Below are 14,516 nucleotides of genomic sequence, written 5' to 3' on the forward strand. Positions count from 1 at the left end.
ACTTTATACACTAGTATTCTAAGGAATGACACACTTTGAATCAAGGTTCTACACATATTACTTGCATTGTTTGCCCACATCATCAATTATTTTTTTTGCGCCAGACGAAGAGGAATCATAGTTATGACTTTTCGGAGAGAACGGTCCACTATTCCAATGAACTACTGGTCTATCGTTATATGTAGTGAAGTCTACAGTATTGTTTTCAATGGTATGGTTAGCATACTCTACACACCAAGACATTCCAATATCGGATTCGGCGGTTTGTCCAATACACTCCAATTCTGGTGCACTCTGATGGAATAACATCGCTTCTAATGGTAATATTATGAATACAGTTATTAAGGAACTGGGTGGCATGTTGTGTTAAGCCGACGATTCTTTGAGATCAGGTAACTTGTTTCAGCCTTTTGAAGTTAATGATGTAGGCCTTTGTGAGAGTGTATCACTACCTACCTATTTGATAAGGAGAGAATAGGATTCATTTTCTGTAGTTATAATAAAATTACCTACTAAAGTAAAATGACACTGAATGTCCAGCCAGTGAGTTCTTAAACCTTTATTATTCACACCAGTACTGTCCAACAAGATCTTCTTGGCTACGTATTAAAACTGTGAACTAATAAGCTCCTCCCATTTTAACCGCACTTCGATTATAGCGCCTTCCGGTTAGCGACGAGTTGTCCACGTATTAAAACTGTGAACTAAACAAGGTCCTCCTATATAGTCGACGACAGCGACTTCCGGCTTGTGCCTAAATCTTCTTGTTGGACAGTAAATAATATTATTTTATGGGTACGCTAAATACCCCAGTACCTATTCTGTTCATCCGAAATTTATTCAAATAAATAAATCTGTCTATGGTTTTTTAGCTTTCACCCAGAGAGAGCACTCTTTAATTTTTGTCTATGGATCTCTTATGACAGTTGAGCATAGATAACAGTTGAGGCCATAGACTCTAAACGTCAAAACAAGTATATTAGTCTATGGTCAAAACCCAAGATTGAGGTTAAGTTGGATTTTATGTCAATGGAAATAATCAAATTTGTATTTTGCAATATTTTCAAATGGAATCTCCAGTCTTTCAACTGTATCCTTTTAACGATATCTATATCTAACAAATTGAATATAAGAAGACGTAGTTTAAACCAATTCTTTGAGCATACCTATCTACTTATTAAGATTTTACTGATGACACATTTGATGTTTCTCTTTGGCGATCTGACGTCGTCGGGGTTATCAAAACCCAACGTCTGCGATGGGTTGGCCACATGACACAATATCTAGATGAACAAGTACTGCCAAAACGGCTCACGTTTATTGGTCTTGAAGGAAAATGAAGTGCCGAAAACCACAATATCGGTCACCTGATACCCTACAAAAAGACTTGAGAGAGCTGTGTGTGATTGACTGGAGAACGAGAGCGGAGGTCCAGGCAGAGTGGAGATATTTACTGGAGACAGCCAAAGTAGACCCCGGTCTGTAACGCCAGAGAAAAGGAAGCTTTAATGTTTACGAATTTAAATTGCCCACATGATGTATATTATGTCCCCCACAAGGAGGACGCTGACAGGGCTCTAGCCTGGGGCGGTCGACCAGTTAAGTGAGATAAACACCACAAATTTGATTTAATAGTAAAAAAGTCACCTGCGGCGCTATTTCACTTCAAACATGTTATCATTTTAAAATATATGGCTGTGTGATGAATTTCGATATGATGTTATGATTGATATAATTAAATGATAATTTACGTGTAGAATTTTATTTTAATTATTATCAGTGTTTCCGGACTAATAAAAATGGCTATTTATCAAATATACGGGTCGCATGTTAGTTACTTAGCTTATTGACTACCACAAAAGGGATCGAGATCAGTGTTTCATAATATGATGCCGAGTAACAACAACTCAATATGTCAAGTGAATTTATTTACAAATATAAAAAATCGCTAAAAATACACGGATTACCCTTAATTTTACCTCGCAGAACCCTGGGGATCCGTAGACTACTATTGTAGATCATCACACTGCCCGTAATCTTAGCGATAGGTAGAGGGCCTGCCAAAAATCCTGGCCTTGGGGCCCGTTTTAGGATGTGGGGGCCATGATATTGTATATAGATGGCATCAGTCATAGCAGTGATTAAATTACTTTCATAAGGCCGATATTTTGGCACAGATAACATGCGAGTGAAATAGCACGCTTTTGGCAAGCAGGTAATTTTCGAGCTACTCGGATTCTCGATGATCTGTATACACACGTTACATACGCTCTCATTCAACTACTAATAGACATCTATACAGTTCAGCGCTCATGGGGCATGTTCAGACATGCTGATGACTGACACCGCATGCTCCAAAAATCAAATACCATGCGATAAACTCGCATTCGAGCTACTTGCAGCAACATGACACACATACTATCCGTCAGCTGAAGATAGCTACTCGCATGTCTACCAACCGGTTAAAATTATAGAAGATCTTTTATCAAATGTTTTATGGCATTTCTTTCAAGAGCATTATTTTATAAAACCGAAAGACATATTATAACACTACATTTACGATCAAGTTAATAAAAAAACCTAGTTTAAAGATGCGGTTAGAAGTAATTAAACATTACTCTTACATTATCTCCAAAATTAGTCTTTTTGTAGAATTTGAATAAAGTGTTATGTTCATAATCATGTCTTCACTTTGTTAATACAACTAAAAATATTGGTGATATGGCTATTATATTTTGGTCTATAAATTTCTTTACCTACTAAGTACCTATATATTATAATTCATGTTGCTTACTTAAGTAATACATAATAATATATGTAAATAAACAATTCTGTCGGTACCACAGAACAGATTAATATATAGAATTCCGATAGGCTATATCGCAATACAGTACATTTTGACGCAGGGTTTTGAATGTGTGAGTATGCTACAAAAATGAACCACGTATTATAGGCGTGCAATAGTGTGTTGCAACCTTCAATACATGAAGATTAAATGAGCGTCAGTGCATTGTCAGTATTCGAAATATGACGTATTCTTGACACGTGTTTAAGTTTATCCCGTATTCTTCCGCACTCGAGATCGGTTGTCTGCTTCTCCACACCCGTTAGGTATTTCAGTTCTCATTATTTCTGAGTTCCCTGGTCAGTACATTGGTGCCTATATGGTTATAACATCAAAGAAATTTCCTACTCATTTCTCTATTACTAGGTTTATAGAAGTGCCATTTTCTACACGCAGACATGCTGAGATTGTACACGATGTTTTGAGTGTGGACCTAGAACCAAAACGGAGCAAAACAATAAAGGAATTTACCTTAGAAGGGCATGTATTAAAAATGTGAGTAATGTTTCTGATTTTGTAAAAAAATTGGTGTGTGTACTTATGTACGCACGTAAGAAGTTATACTTTGGCGTAACAAAACAAAATAAGCCGCCACCCGAGTCTATTAATATTACAGTGGATTAGGTTGATGAAAACGTACGCGATTCATCTGTGTCTCATATAGCACATGATAATTGTAATTTAATTATTGTATTAGACCAAAACTCACCTTTGCCATACAGCGGTTATAATCGATTGAGAAGTGCCCATGATGAATCAATGAAAAATCAAATTTTAATATATTTTTTGAATTATTTACCAACTCAACATTCACAAAATTTATTTATTTATTGATATGTAATTTTACTTGTAAATAATAAATATAGCCTCAAATCTTGATACACAATTTTTACAATGAAAAATAAATATACACTCCAATATAAATAAAGTTTTATGAATATAAATTAACAGTGTAGAATGTTAGTCTCCAGAAATTTGTTTTTAAACATATATATTTATTATCACACAATATTGGTTATGTTTACAACACGTGCTGTTTACTTGGTTGTATTGAACGACTAACTAAATGACACTATGCGCATGCACTCTTGAGACCGAAATGAATATAATCATAATAATAAATTGTGTTGCATCGACGTGCGCAACCTCCGTCACACGCCAAATGTGTTACATCGGCGCGCGCAACTTCGTCACACGCCAAAAAAACATTCTGATCTGTTTTCCCAAACTCGCCAAAAGATGTATAACTTCAAAAAACTTACCATTAATTAATAGTGTTATATCCATCTTTTAATGGCTAGAAAGGATTAGTCATCATTTTTGCCCATTAGCAAAAATAACACACTGGAAGTAAATCGAAATGGGAAATCTTACCCTGTACATCAGTGGCAAAGAGTGGACGCAGGCTGTTAAGATCCAACATAAATAGTGCACACTATACTTTGTCAGCCATATCTATTTGTTTTCATTGAACTAGGATTACAAATTACAGGTAGTGTCGGTTAGTTTTTTAAATTCAACTAAACCCTGCGTAACCAAGCCATAATAGATAATAGTCGAAAAATATTCGTCTATCTATAAAATATCTAAAATTATGCCATTAAATCATACATAGTATTAGATATTTTTTAAAGATGAAAGAATATTTTTTATTTCTTATGAATCGGCGTAGGCAGGGCTTAATAAATTTGAAAATACTAACCATCACCATCTGTAATACGTATTTTCAATTCAATGAAAACAAATAAGTATGACTGAAAAGGTGTGCACTATTTTTGTTGGATCGCCCATATCATAATACATGAACTATTATGCTTTCGTTTAGGCAGGGTTTAATTTATTTTTAAAAACTAACCAGCAACATTTCCATTTGCACAATATGAGAGGAATATGGATATCTTTGAGAGGAGAGTTTTGAGAATATTCTTTGGGGCTGTTCAAGAAAGTGGCATTTTGAGCAGCCGTACATACTTTATAGGGGTGAGAAGCCCACGTGGCATATGAGACAGAGACTGCACTGGATCCGCCGCATGCATAAAATGCCAGAGGATATACCAGCAAGGTGTGTTATGTACGCATCCTCTGAGGGCAAGAGAAGACCTGGATGGCTGGACTGCACCAATCGATTTAAGAAAGTGAAAAATTCATTTGGGTTGGAAAATGTCTTTTAGCTATTCCTTAAAACTTTCCTGCGTGTGATCAATTTTTCCACCCTAAATAAAAGTTTCACCAAAATCAAATGTTTTTTTAGCTCATCTTTCAAATCTTTTTTCCATCCTCCCTGTTTTCAAAGATTTTCCCTCTATAAAAAGTCAATTTCCTTTTTTTTTACTTTACTTCCCTGAAATCATATTATAGTGGAACAAGTTAACTTTGAAATTGTGCAGATTGCGATTTCTTCTACTGCACACAGATTACATAGTAGAGAAAATTTAATTATTGTTACCGTTATTATTTCCGACTGCTCATTCATGAACCACATTGCATCGTTTTCTCTCGGCGTCGCTCTAATTATGTCATATTGATTGACGTGGAATGTTTATAAGTACTTAATATCATTACTTTTGTTGCAGAAACTTTAAGAGCTGCGTAGTAAAAAATTTACGTGTAGCAGTGAATTCCTTCTTTGATCATCTTTTGCTGTCAGCTGAAACGATAGAAGCCATGGGCCCTGCAGTTAGTGAATCTTATTCGCATTATTGAACTGCGGAAAATGCCTGAGCACACTCCATCACCGACACCTGCCCGTTCCATCTACGGCTTTGTTTGGTTCCTAGCATTTCGGACACTCCTCGTTGTATATCTATGCTGGGCGCTTGTTCCAGAGCAATGGTTGAATTTTTTCAACATCTATTATTATCCTCAAAAGTATTGGGCCGTGGCCATTCCAATCCAATTTCTTGTTGCATTAACGATGTTTGCATTTTTCATATATCCGGGGTTAAACTTTTCAATGACAGTCAACATTAACGATATTAGGACTATTATTGATAATGTTGACAAGAAAAAAAAGAGTGTTGTACAAAATTCTGAGTGTTCTCAGTGTAATTGTAGTGATAGTGAAAAGTGCCATTTCAGAAGGAATTTGGATATATCCAATATTCCAGAAACGACTAGCATACCAGCTGCAGAAGACATGGATATAAGAGAAGTTTCACGTAGACTCTATTTAAAATAAGTGTAACAATGTTTTGATGTTCAATTAAAATAATGTATTCATTATAAGTATTTCATTTTTCTCACGGCAGAACCCGTGTCAATAATAAAAGAAAAGAAATTCATATAAATCATACCATAAACTAACCCACAAAAGTCATACTTGAATATTTTCAATAAACTTAGAATACAAATTGTAGATGGTATTGGTTAGTTTTTCAAATTCAATTCAACCCTGCCTAATGTAAACCGTAATAGATACTATTTTTCTTGTTTTCCAACCATGTCTGATCCTATAGGATCATAATATGGGCATCCAGATAAATTGAATCCCATTGAATCATACATTATTTTAGATATTTTATAGATAAAAGAATATTTTTTATCTATTATGGTTTGGTTCGGCAGGACTTAATCGAATTTTAAAAACCATTGCAATTTTGTATACTTAGTTCAATGATAACAAACAAGTATGACTGACGTTTTGTGTGCACTATTTGTCGGATCTCCACAGCCTACCTCCACCCTTCGCCACTGTATTACAGTGGTATAGCATGCTTAGCGTACTAGAAATTCACACTGCAGTCAAAATGTAGTCACTGGAGAAAGAAAACCTATAAGATATTGGATTCATCTATTGCGAAAAAAAATCAAATTGCATTTTAACCGCTGTTTAAAAATACTATACTATAAAATCTAGGTAGGGGGAGGCGGGGCTAGTTACAAAAAAATAAAAAGTTAAATATCTGAGACCCGTTTATCTTAAGACACATCATATTAATTATTACTAATTCTACATACATTTAGCTATTACAATACTGTTTATTTGTATCCTGACATACCTTACAAAAATTACAATAGCATTAAAAACAAAAAATGAAAAGTGTAACAATGTGCCCCAGCCGGGGGCAAGTTGTTACAGGGTAGGGGCACGTTGTTACCAACTAAAACAATAATTGAAAATGAATGTAAAAGTAAGTTTTTTGCTTGTGATTTTCTTTGCATTTATATTTAGTCACTAAAATCATAATTCTGACACATGAAATTAACTTTATCCCCACGAATACAGGAAATGTGAGCCCAATTTTTGCATGTTGTGCATTGGATCCACTCTTGCCCAGGTTTAAAGAAAGTATAATTCACCAAACAGAAGCATTCTTCATTCTCTGCGTCCGAAGAAGATAACACCACTTTCTTTATCAGTTTCTTAGTTCCTTGGGCCATGAAATATTTTGCTACATTTTCTTATGTATGTTGCAAGCTCATTTTCTTGATCGACAGAAAATATCTGGCGAGGTTTTGCGTAACCCCACTAACTTGGAAGTGGTCTGACGGTTTTCTTTATGTGCAATATAACATTGTAAGGTCATATAGTTTACTTTGTATGCTTGGGCAGCTTTTTTTATAAGAGATATTCTGTTTTCAATTATTTCTTTAGCCGCTTTGTTGTCGGTTACCTGGGAAATTTTACCTCTATCGGTTTTGTTTTTTTTTTGTCCTCACCATTGTAAGATTATAATCTGGAAGGATAAAAATAGATGGTATAAGTACCCACCTATTTCAAATAAAGAAGAAACAAAGAATTTGTAGTAAAGTGGTAGTGAGTGGAGTTAATTCATACAATAACAACCTGCCCCCACCTCACTGTAACAACTAGCCCCTTTAACCCAAATAAAATTGAAATTGTTTTAATATTAACACGGGAATTATATTTACTTCGATAAATATACAACATACGAGCATAAATATATAGATTTTTAATAGCATACTTTAAAAAAACTTACCTCTTATAGTTTGGTAACAATCAAACTTCAAATTCGGCCAACAAAAGTTGCTTTGGACACGAAATTCACTCAAAATGGTTTTATTTCAACTGCATACAATTAATGCAGGCGACCTTTCGTCATCGACTGCGGACAGGATGTTTACGTCTCATGTGTGACACCTACGCCACAGGATCTTGTAACGGGAGAGTTATCTAGGATGTAACAACATGCCCCCGTAACTAGCCCCGCCTCCCCCTACTGTTCGGTTAAAGCGGATACAACGGAAAACGCATTTTGAAAATAGCCGATAAACTGGATTATTTGTTAGTTTAGGTTAGGTTTGGTTAGGTTAACCTAACAAATAATCCAGTTTATCGGCTATTTTCAAAATGCGTTTTCCGCTGTATCCGCTTTAACCGAACAGTACCAAAATCTAATTTGAAAAATAAAAACAAAATAACCTACCGGGTAGGTACTTATTCCTAGGTTACGGTAAATTGTGGTGGGTTTCGGTTTGTTTCTATATCCCAAATGATGATATGGCACAAATTTAATTACATTGTTTATTTATGTACAAAGACATCAAAATAGTACATATTAAATTACATAATATTGTACTTGCAATCGATTTTTAACTAACTTCCCGACTAGCTAGACATTTGAAACTTTTAGAATATATCAGAACACTATGCCAATGCATTCTTTTAATACTTTTAGCAGTTTTAGCCATCTTTAAGTAGAATTGAATTCATTTTCAGTTAATTCTGTTTTGTATGAAAAGTTATTCCAGAAAAATTCGTAAAAAGTATAAGACTATTATTAGTTTCTAAAGCGGTGGTCCTAGCAACTAAATTATTAATATATACGCGCGTTACTATGGAACATAATTAATGTTAGACATAATTAATGTTAGACATAATTAATTTTAAAATAAGAACATAAGGTACAAGTCTATTTACTGGAAGCCAGGTGGAAACAGCGGCAAAATTCATGAATGATAACCTAACCTAACCTAACAAATATTCCAGTACATAGGCTATTCTCCAAATTTGTTGGCCGCTGGTTTCGACTAGACAAGAACCGAACATAATACTAATTATTTCTATATTTACATGATTCAAAATTATTGTTTATCTAAATAATATGTATTCATAAGAACTGTTCATGGTCCAGAAACATAAAAAATTCTGACACTCCAGCCACTATACCACTGGCGATTCGTGCCATTCTAGTGCGTTAAGGCCTCCAGATCAATTTGATGGATGACAGAAAGTCACACAGGGAAGGTTATCTAATATTTGTTTATTTGAAATATTAATATATTTCATTTTTAGAGAAAACAGTTGATCCGGTTTTACAGTAGATATCCATGTATGGATTAATAATGTAGTTCAATTCTGTGAACAACTTCTATTGACCCATCAACAGTAAAAATGTTATCGTAATAATGCTAATGTAGTATCCATTTTAATGAAAACTCTCGTGTTCTCGTAGGTAGGTAATGATTAACACAACATTGAATAAATTCATTTAATAACAATAACAAATCCAAAAATATACAGTAAACTTTATCACAACTTATGCTCACAACTCGCAGACTTTTATGATGGAATAATTTCATTTGTATAATGTTTAAGACTTTCACGGTCACCGTTTTAGATCATCACCACTCGTTCTACCTCCTTTTTTACGCAATATTTCGGGTTCTTAGAGGCCATTCCCAGGAGGTAACGTATTGAAGAATGGTCTCTACGGACCCAAAACATCGAAGAAAGAAGGAGGAAGAACACGTGGTGACCAACCAAAAATCTAATACGAGGATAATTTATAATTATATGTTTAACATCAGAGATTCTGAGAGAATTATAATAAAAATTTAGGGGGTATGAAAAAAAGATATTGGAATCTTTGACATCTACAGCGTGACATATATTCTGACTTGTCAGAGCACTAGCGATATTTTTAAGAATTGTGAGACTGGGTATAGAGATGTCCGGGAAATTATACTAATTATAAAGCTGTATCAATAAAGCAAGGGGTATTCTAGTACCGAGATTGCCATGATGAAGTATCAATCACAATATGGTTCTTACACTCTACAATATGTCAATGTCAACTGATGATACAGAGACGTAATAATTAAGAAATATAATAATGTGATTTTATCTATTTTACTATAAAAATAGTTCCGACATGTTAACTTTTCTTTATTCATCTTTAGGCATTAATTAGGTACATTCATAATGCATAGTTTATTTTTCAAATAACATGTAGATATATTATAAAAAGTTTTGTTTATATTTTAATACAAAATAATAATATGTATATCAAGACTCACTATAATCAGGTCGTGACACAAAAATACTTTGATGGCAGTGCTACTTATTGCTCATACTTCAAATGCAATATAGTAAACTGTTTGTAAAAAATGATGACTGTCGCATATTGAAATAAATGGTGATAATTTGAACGAAATATGCAATCTAAAATCTTCATTTATTGCAAACAGGTTACCACATTGCATTCAAAGATAATCAATAACCAGCACTACCATCATAATACGCAATTCAGTGCCACGGCCTGAACATAGTCGGACTTGATGTATGTACATGTTTAGTCTAATGGTATACCAAGCGTTTTTCTAACAGTCATTTGAGCTCTTTTGTTAAATTGCTCCCTATCCTCTCGCCACATCTTGGCAGCATCAACGTTTGCACTACTCTCGTCGTTAGGTTCTGCCAACATGCTCACAACGGATAGTAATATTTTTTCAATGCTTTGAACTGGAGACCACCTTTCATCACTGCTCTCGTATCCCATAGGGTCATCACCAGGCGCGTGCAAGATTGAAATACAAACTCTGCCATCGGTGTATATGTTTGGGTGGAACATCTCGCACAGGAATTGCATCTTCGGCGGACTGAGCGGATAATCCGTGGGCAGAACTAATTTCGCAGGAAAAACTCCACCTTCGAAACAAGTTTCGTCAGGTCCTGCGATTAATGCTTCCCATTCGAAGAAGTTCTCTTCATTTGCGGGACCCGCTAAGATTCCTTCCGGCGGATTGAGAGTCAGCTGTTTGTACTCTGCCATCAGTCGACGCAATGCAGATCCTGCCATTATTTTAATTTATCTGAAACAACCATGATTTAAGAGATCATAATATTATTATATTTATCAGTGTGATATAATTACATAATGGCCTCCAATCAAACCCACCCCGTACCACACTCGGTGTTAATCGAGCATATCCTAATGATGGTGTGATGCCTTTGCAGCTGTTTAGGTCTAGGAATGTCTTAGGAGCAACTGCCAACTTTTCATGAGTCTTCTAAGTCACCACAATCGTTTCTGGAACTACAGCCCTCCCCATGCATTTACTTTCAATGCTACGAAATTTCCCGCGCCCGTAAAATAGTGTGGATAAACCTTTGTGGAAGCAGACGAATAGCATTATTTCAAATGTTTGAATTGAACTATTTTGTGGAGAAGAGAAACAGAAAAGAAAGCTTTTAATTCTCCTCAATAATGCCATAAATAGAGTATCTATGCTATGATAAGTCTACATGTGAAATGCACGTAACGTAACAGTGTCAGCGCTGTGACGTGGAAGACTTGATATAGAGTTGGTCTATTGTTAAAATTTCACTTTCAAAATAACTTATTGGATCCATTTGTATAGAGAATAATACAGTCATACAAATGTCGTTAAAAGTTTCAAGCATATTAACTCATTCGCTGCTGAGTAGATAATGATTTTTTAATTGCCCCCTTTAAAATGCACGTTAATTACATCAATCGGCCGCCTGGTCATTACGCGCCGGGTGCGTCTTCCGCGTCCAAAGTATTAATAATGCATATCAATTAACTGGAACCTGAGAAAATTCTTGATACCAAGTACATGAAACATGGAAGGACATTGCAAGACGAGACATGCTGTTGCACTGACTGTTGAGTCAATACTGGCGCTCAGGATGAGGTGTTGTCAGAATTCTTACCTGAATTACATGTTTGCCCAATATATTTTTAATACGTGAAAACCGTATCGCTTGTAATTACCTACAAAATATAGGTCACATTGCAAATGTTATATTACTCTTTCATCCACAATTTTAAAAAAAAACTGGCAAAGATACAATAATTATCCATATAACCGTAGTGGTTTTTGAGACCGCAACCTATTGTCACCCAAAAATGAGTAAGTTGGGTTAGATATTATTATGTAAGAATTTAGGTGAAAGACATCCCATTTCTTACTCGAAAAGAGATCATTTGTAGTGATACGATTTTCAGAAGAAAACAAAATCGTCAGGTCATACGATAGCTTTCTACACACTGTAGAACACCACAAAACTAGTGGCCAATTAGGCATTATGAAAGAAAACTATAGTATTTAATTTTCTTATTAATATGCCTACAAACAATAGTTAATTGTATCGTGGACGTGCATAATAAATATTTCATGGTGCATCAATGCAACGTTTGATTACTTACTTTCCAAATGTCCTTTAGTATAATTTTGGTACTTAAGCGCTATTACTTTAACAAGTAATTTATTCGAGATTATTATTTACCACAATTCGCTTCGTTCAATCAGAAAATTATTACTATTTTAATTTAACTAATTAGATGACAGTCATTGGTCATAGACAATGACACATCTATGTTAAGAAGTAAGAACAGGTAAAACAATGTTGCCATCTTCTATATACTAATAATTGAAAAAAGGATAAAAATTAAAGCATTTCCGCAAAAACTTATTTCAAAATTTCACTGTACCTACAACTATTCAAAGTTCATTATTTTTACGCAATATCAATATATATGACTGTGCATGATCGATGGTTTGACCAAATCATAGACTAGACCCAAAACTAGCATATTAGTCTATGCCCAAGACTACACCATAAACAATTAGAAATGTGGCAGACGGTCAGAAGGAGCCAAAATTATTATGGTCCGAGTGTCAATATTGATGTATTTTATATTTTTAAATTATTGAACTAAAACGTATTTATTATAAGCGTCAGAAAGCAATCATGAATACCGTCGAATATTTAAAACCATAATAATAAATTACTGCTTTTTTTACTCTTAATAACAGCTAGACTACAACAAAAAAATTCTATAGTGATAAACGTTACTTAGGCGATGGCATAAATGCTATATGAAATCAATGCATCAATTCTATAACTAAAATGGACAGTAATTCAAGGTGTAGTTTATTGTTATATTAATCTAATTCTAAGTTGTAGTTTTGTATTCTATTCCGTCAGGCAATGTATTTTAATCTGATCTCAAAATTATATAGGTATATATATTTTTTGAAAATAATGCTTTCTACATATACCTACCTTTAATTTGAAAAATCAGTCATAGTTTTCGGTAGTAACAAAACATGTTTTCTATATTGTTAACCAAAATAATCTCTTGTTGACGATTGATTTCTCACACTCAAACCTTGTTCAAAAACTCTCTCCTGTAAGTAATCTATACAAAACATAAGCGTCAGATTACTGGACATACCGAATTAGTGAGATTCTATTGTATTCTAACGTAGCTTTTAGAAACTTTTGGATAATCTAACATCCTTATCGTGAACTTTTCTAGGTTGGACTCTCTACCGAATGAGATGGCATCGTTGGATCTGTTCGGACATTCACAGCCAATAGAAGAAATACCGACATCTTTAAATTCTACAGCTACAAATTGCAGAACATTGCGAAAACGACTCCCAACTACAAATGCAGTATCAAATAGAAGAGTTATACTTAAACCTCAAAAAAGACCCACAAAAGTGACAGAAAACGATGATGACATCAAAAAATTATATTGTAATCAAAAGCTAAAGATCTCTTCACAAACTTTGGAAACCATTTTCGAAGAGCCGAAATCTCTAAGCAATGAAACCACTTTGCTTATCGGTGTAAAAAAGCTCAAGCGTTCATTGTCGTTTCAAGTCGGATCGACTCATAATAAAAGTAAAATTAAGAAGAGAAGGTCGAAAATTAAACGATTACTCGGTAATAGAAACGTAGCCAACAGAAAGAAACTTTCGATGCAAACTTTCCTAAAGAATCTGCAGAGTTTAGATGCGGATCCAGATGAAGATACCCCGCTGGTTTCAAATGAAATTGCTGACCACCACTGACAATAGATCAAGCGTTATGATTCTTTCATATCTTTTAGTTTGTGTTTTATGGAAACATTTTATATTTAACGGACAATTGTTTAGTCCAACAATGTGATCTGTAGATATTTTTTTCTTAAGAGTACTGACCTGATTGGCTGCCATACAAAGTGATCCCTACTAAAAGTGGATCTCTATTTTTTTTCTCAATGTTGCTATTACTGGGGTTAGTGATCTTTACGAGCTGTTGTTATTCTGCACGCGATTCTTCTCCGTTGGTTGCTGAGTGGATTGCCAACACCAATGAGGTCCTGGTTACATTCTTGATTGGATTAATTCAATGTGTGGGTGTTCTTCTCCATCCTCTTTTTACTATTTACATTGCCAATTATGACCTATCAGTAACAGTCACATAGCCAAAGAAATGAAGAGGTTGTCTCAGACTGATAGTTGTGAATCTCTTTTATCCTTGGCTCTTCAAAGATGAATTTGTTGATACGTCTGACAGTGTGCTTCTATCACTCAGTGGCGAAGGGTGGAGGTAGGCTGTTAGGATCCGCCATAAACAGTGCGCATTAAACTTTTTCAGACGTAGATATTTGTTTTCGTTGAAATAAGA

At 34.6% G+C, this 14,516-nt stretch overlaps 4 protein-coding genes across 4 annotated transcripts; 3 read left to right on the top strand and 1 right to left on the bottom strand.

The window, feature by feature from the left end:
* Nucleotides 1-986: 986 nt before the first annotated feature.
* Tcs6 (Threonyl-carbamoyl synthesis 6) lies at nt 987-5,548 on the top strand. The gene is made up of 3 exons (XM_085957779.1): nt 987-1,090; nt 3,212-3,340; nt 5,419-5,548. The coding sequence occupies exons 1-3, from the start codon at nt 1,068-1,070 to the stop codon at nt 5,546-5,548; spliced, it is 282 nt and encodes a 93-aa protein (XP_085813905.1). The 5' UTR covers nt 987-1,067.
* A 10-nt stretch (nt 5,549-5,558) lies between these two features.
* Nucleotides 5,559-6,070, top strand: PIG-P (phosphatidylinositol glycan anchor biosynthesis class P). The gene has a single exon (XM_085957778.1). It carries the CDS (start codon nt 5,559-5,561, stop codon nt 6,021-6,023), a length of 465 nt encoding a protein of 154 aa, XP_085813904.1. The 3' UTR covers nt 6,024-6,070.
* Nucleotides 6,071-9,283: 3,213 nt separating this feature from the next.
* LOC147064595 (ubiquitin-conjugating enzyme E2 G2-like) lies at nt 9,284-12,448 on the bottom strand. The gene is made up of 2 exons (XM_085957365.1): nt 12,262-12,448; nt 9,284-10,900 (listed from the first exon to the last, which is right to left on the bottom strand). The coding sequence occupies exon 2, from the start codon at nt 10,885-10,887 to the stop codon at nt 10,381-10,383; it is 507 nt and encodes a 168-aa protein (XP_085813491.1). The 5' UTR covers nt 10,888-10,900; nt 12,262-12,448; the 3' UTR covers nt 9,284-10,380.
* A 247-nt stretch (nt 12,449-12,695) lies between these two features.
* On the top strand, nt 12,696-14,514 carry tant (tantalus). The gene is made up of 2 exons (XM_085957573.1): nt 12,696-12,982; nt 13,378-14,514. Exons 1-2 carry the CDS (start codon nt 12,966-12,968, stop codon nt 13,916-13,918), a joined length of 558 nt encoding a protein of 185 aa, XP_085813699.1. The 5' UTR covers nt 12,696-12,965; the 3' UTR covers nt 13,919-14,514.
* The last annotated feature ends 2 nt before the right edge of the window (nt 14,515-14,516 follow it).

The sequence above is a fragment of the Rhyacophila brunnea genome, unplaced genomic scaffold, assembly GCF_057557595.1.
Source record: "Rhyacophila brunnea isolate RB1 unplaced genomic scaffold, BYU_Rbru_1.0 scaffold_7, whole genome shotgun sequence".
Taxonomy (NCBI): Eukaryota; Metazoa; Arthropoda; class Insecta; order Trichoptera; family Rhyacophilidae; genus Rhyacophila; species Rhyacophila brunnea.

What these genes read in the sequence shown, in the direction of transcription:
- Tcs6 (XM_085957779.1), top strand. Translation starts at nt 1,068, where the DNA reads ATGGAATCTCCAGTCTTTCAACT. An exon ending in GAATCTCCAGTCTTTCAACT is followed by an intron (nt 1,091 to 3,211) that starts GTATCCTTTTAA and finishes CTCTATTACTAG; the next exon opens with GTTTATAGAAGTGCCATTTT. An exon ending in GAAGGGCATGTATTAAAAAT is followed by an intron (nt 3,341 to 5,418) that starts GTGAGTAATGTT and finishes CTTTTGTTGCAG; the next exon opens with AAACTTTAAGAGCTGCGTAG.
- PIG-P (XM_085957778.1), top strand. Translation starts at nt 5,559, where the DNA reads ATGCCTGAGCACACTCCATCACCGACACCTGCCCGTTCCATCTACGGC.
- LOC147064595 (XM_085957365.1), bottom strand. Translation starts at nt 10,887, where the DNA reads ATGGCAGGATCTGCATTGCGTCGACTGATGGCAGAGTACAAACAGCTG.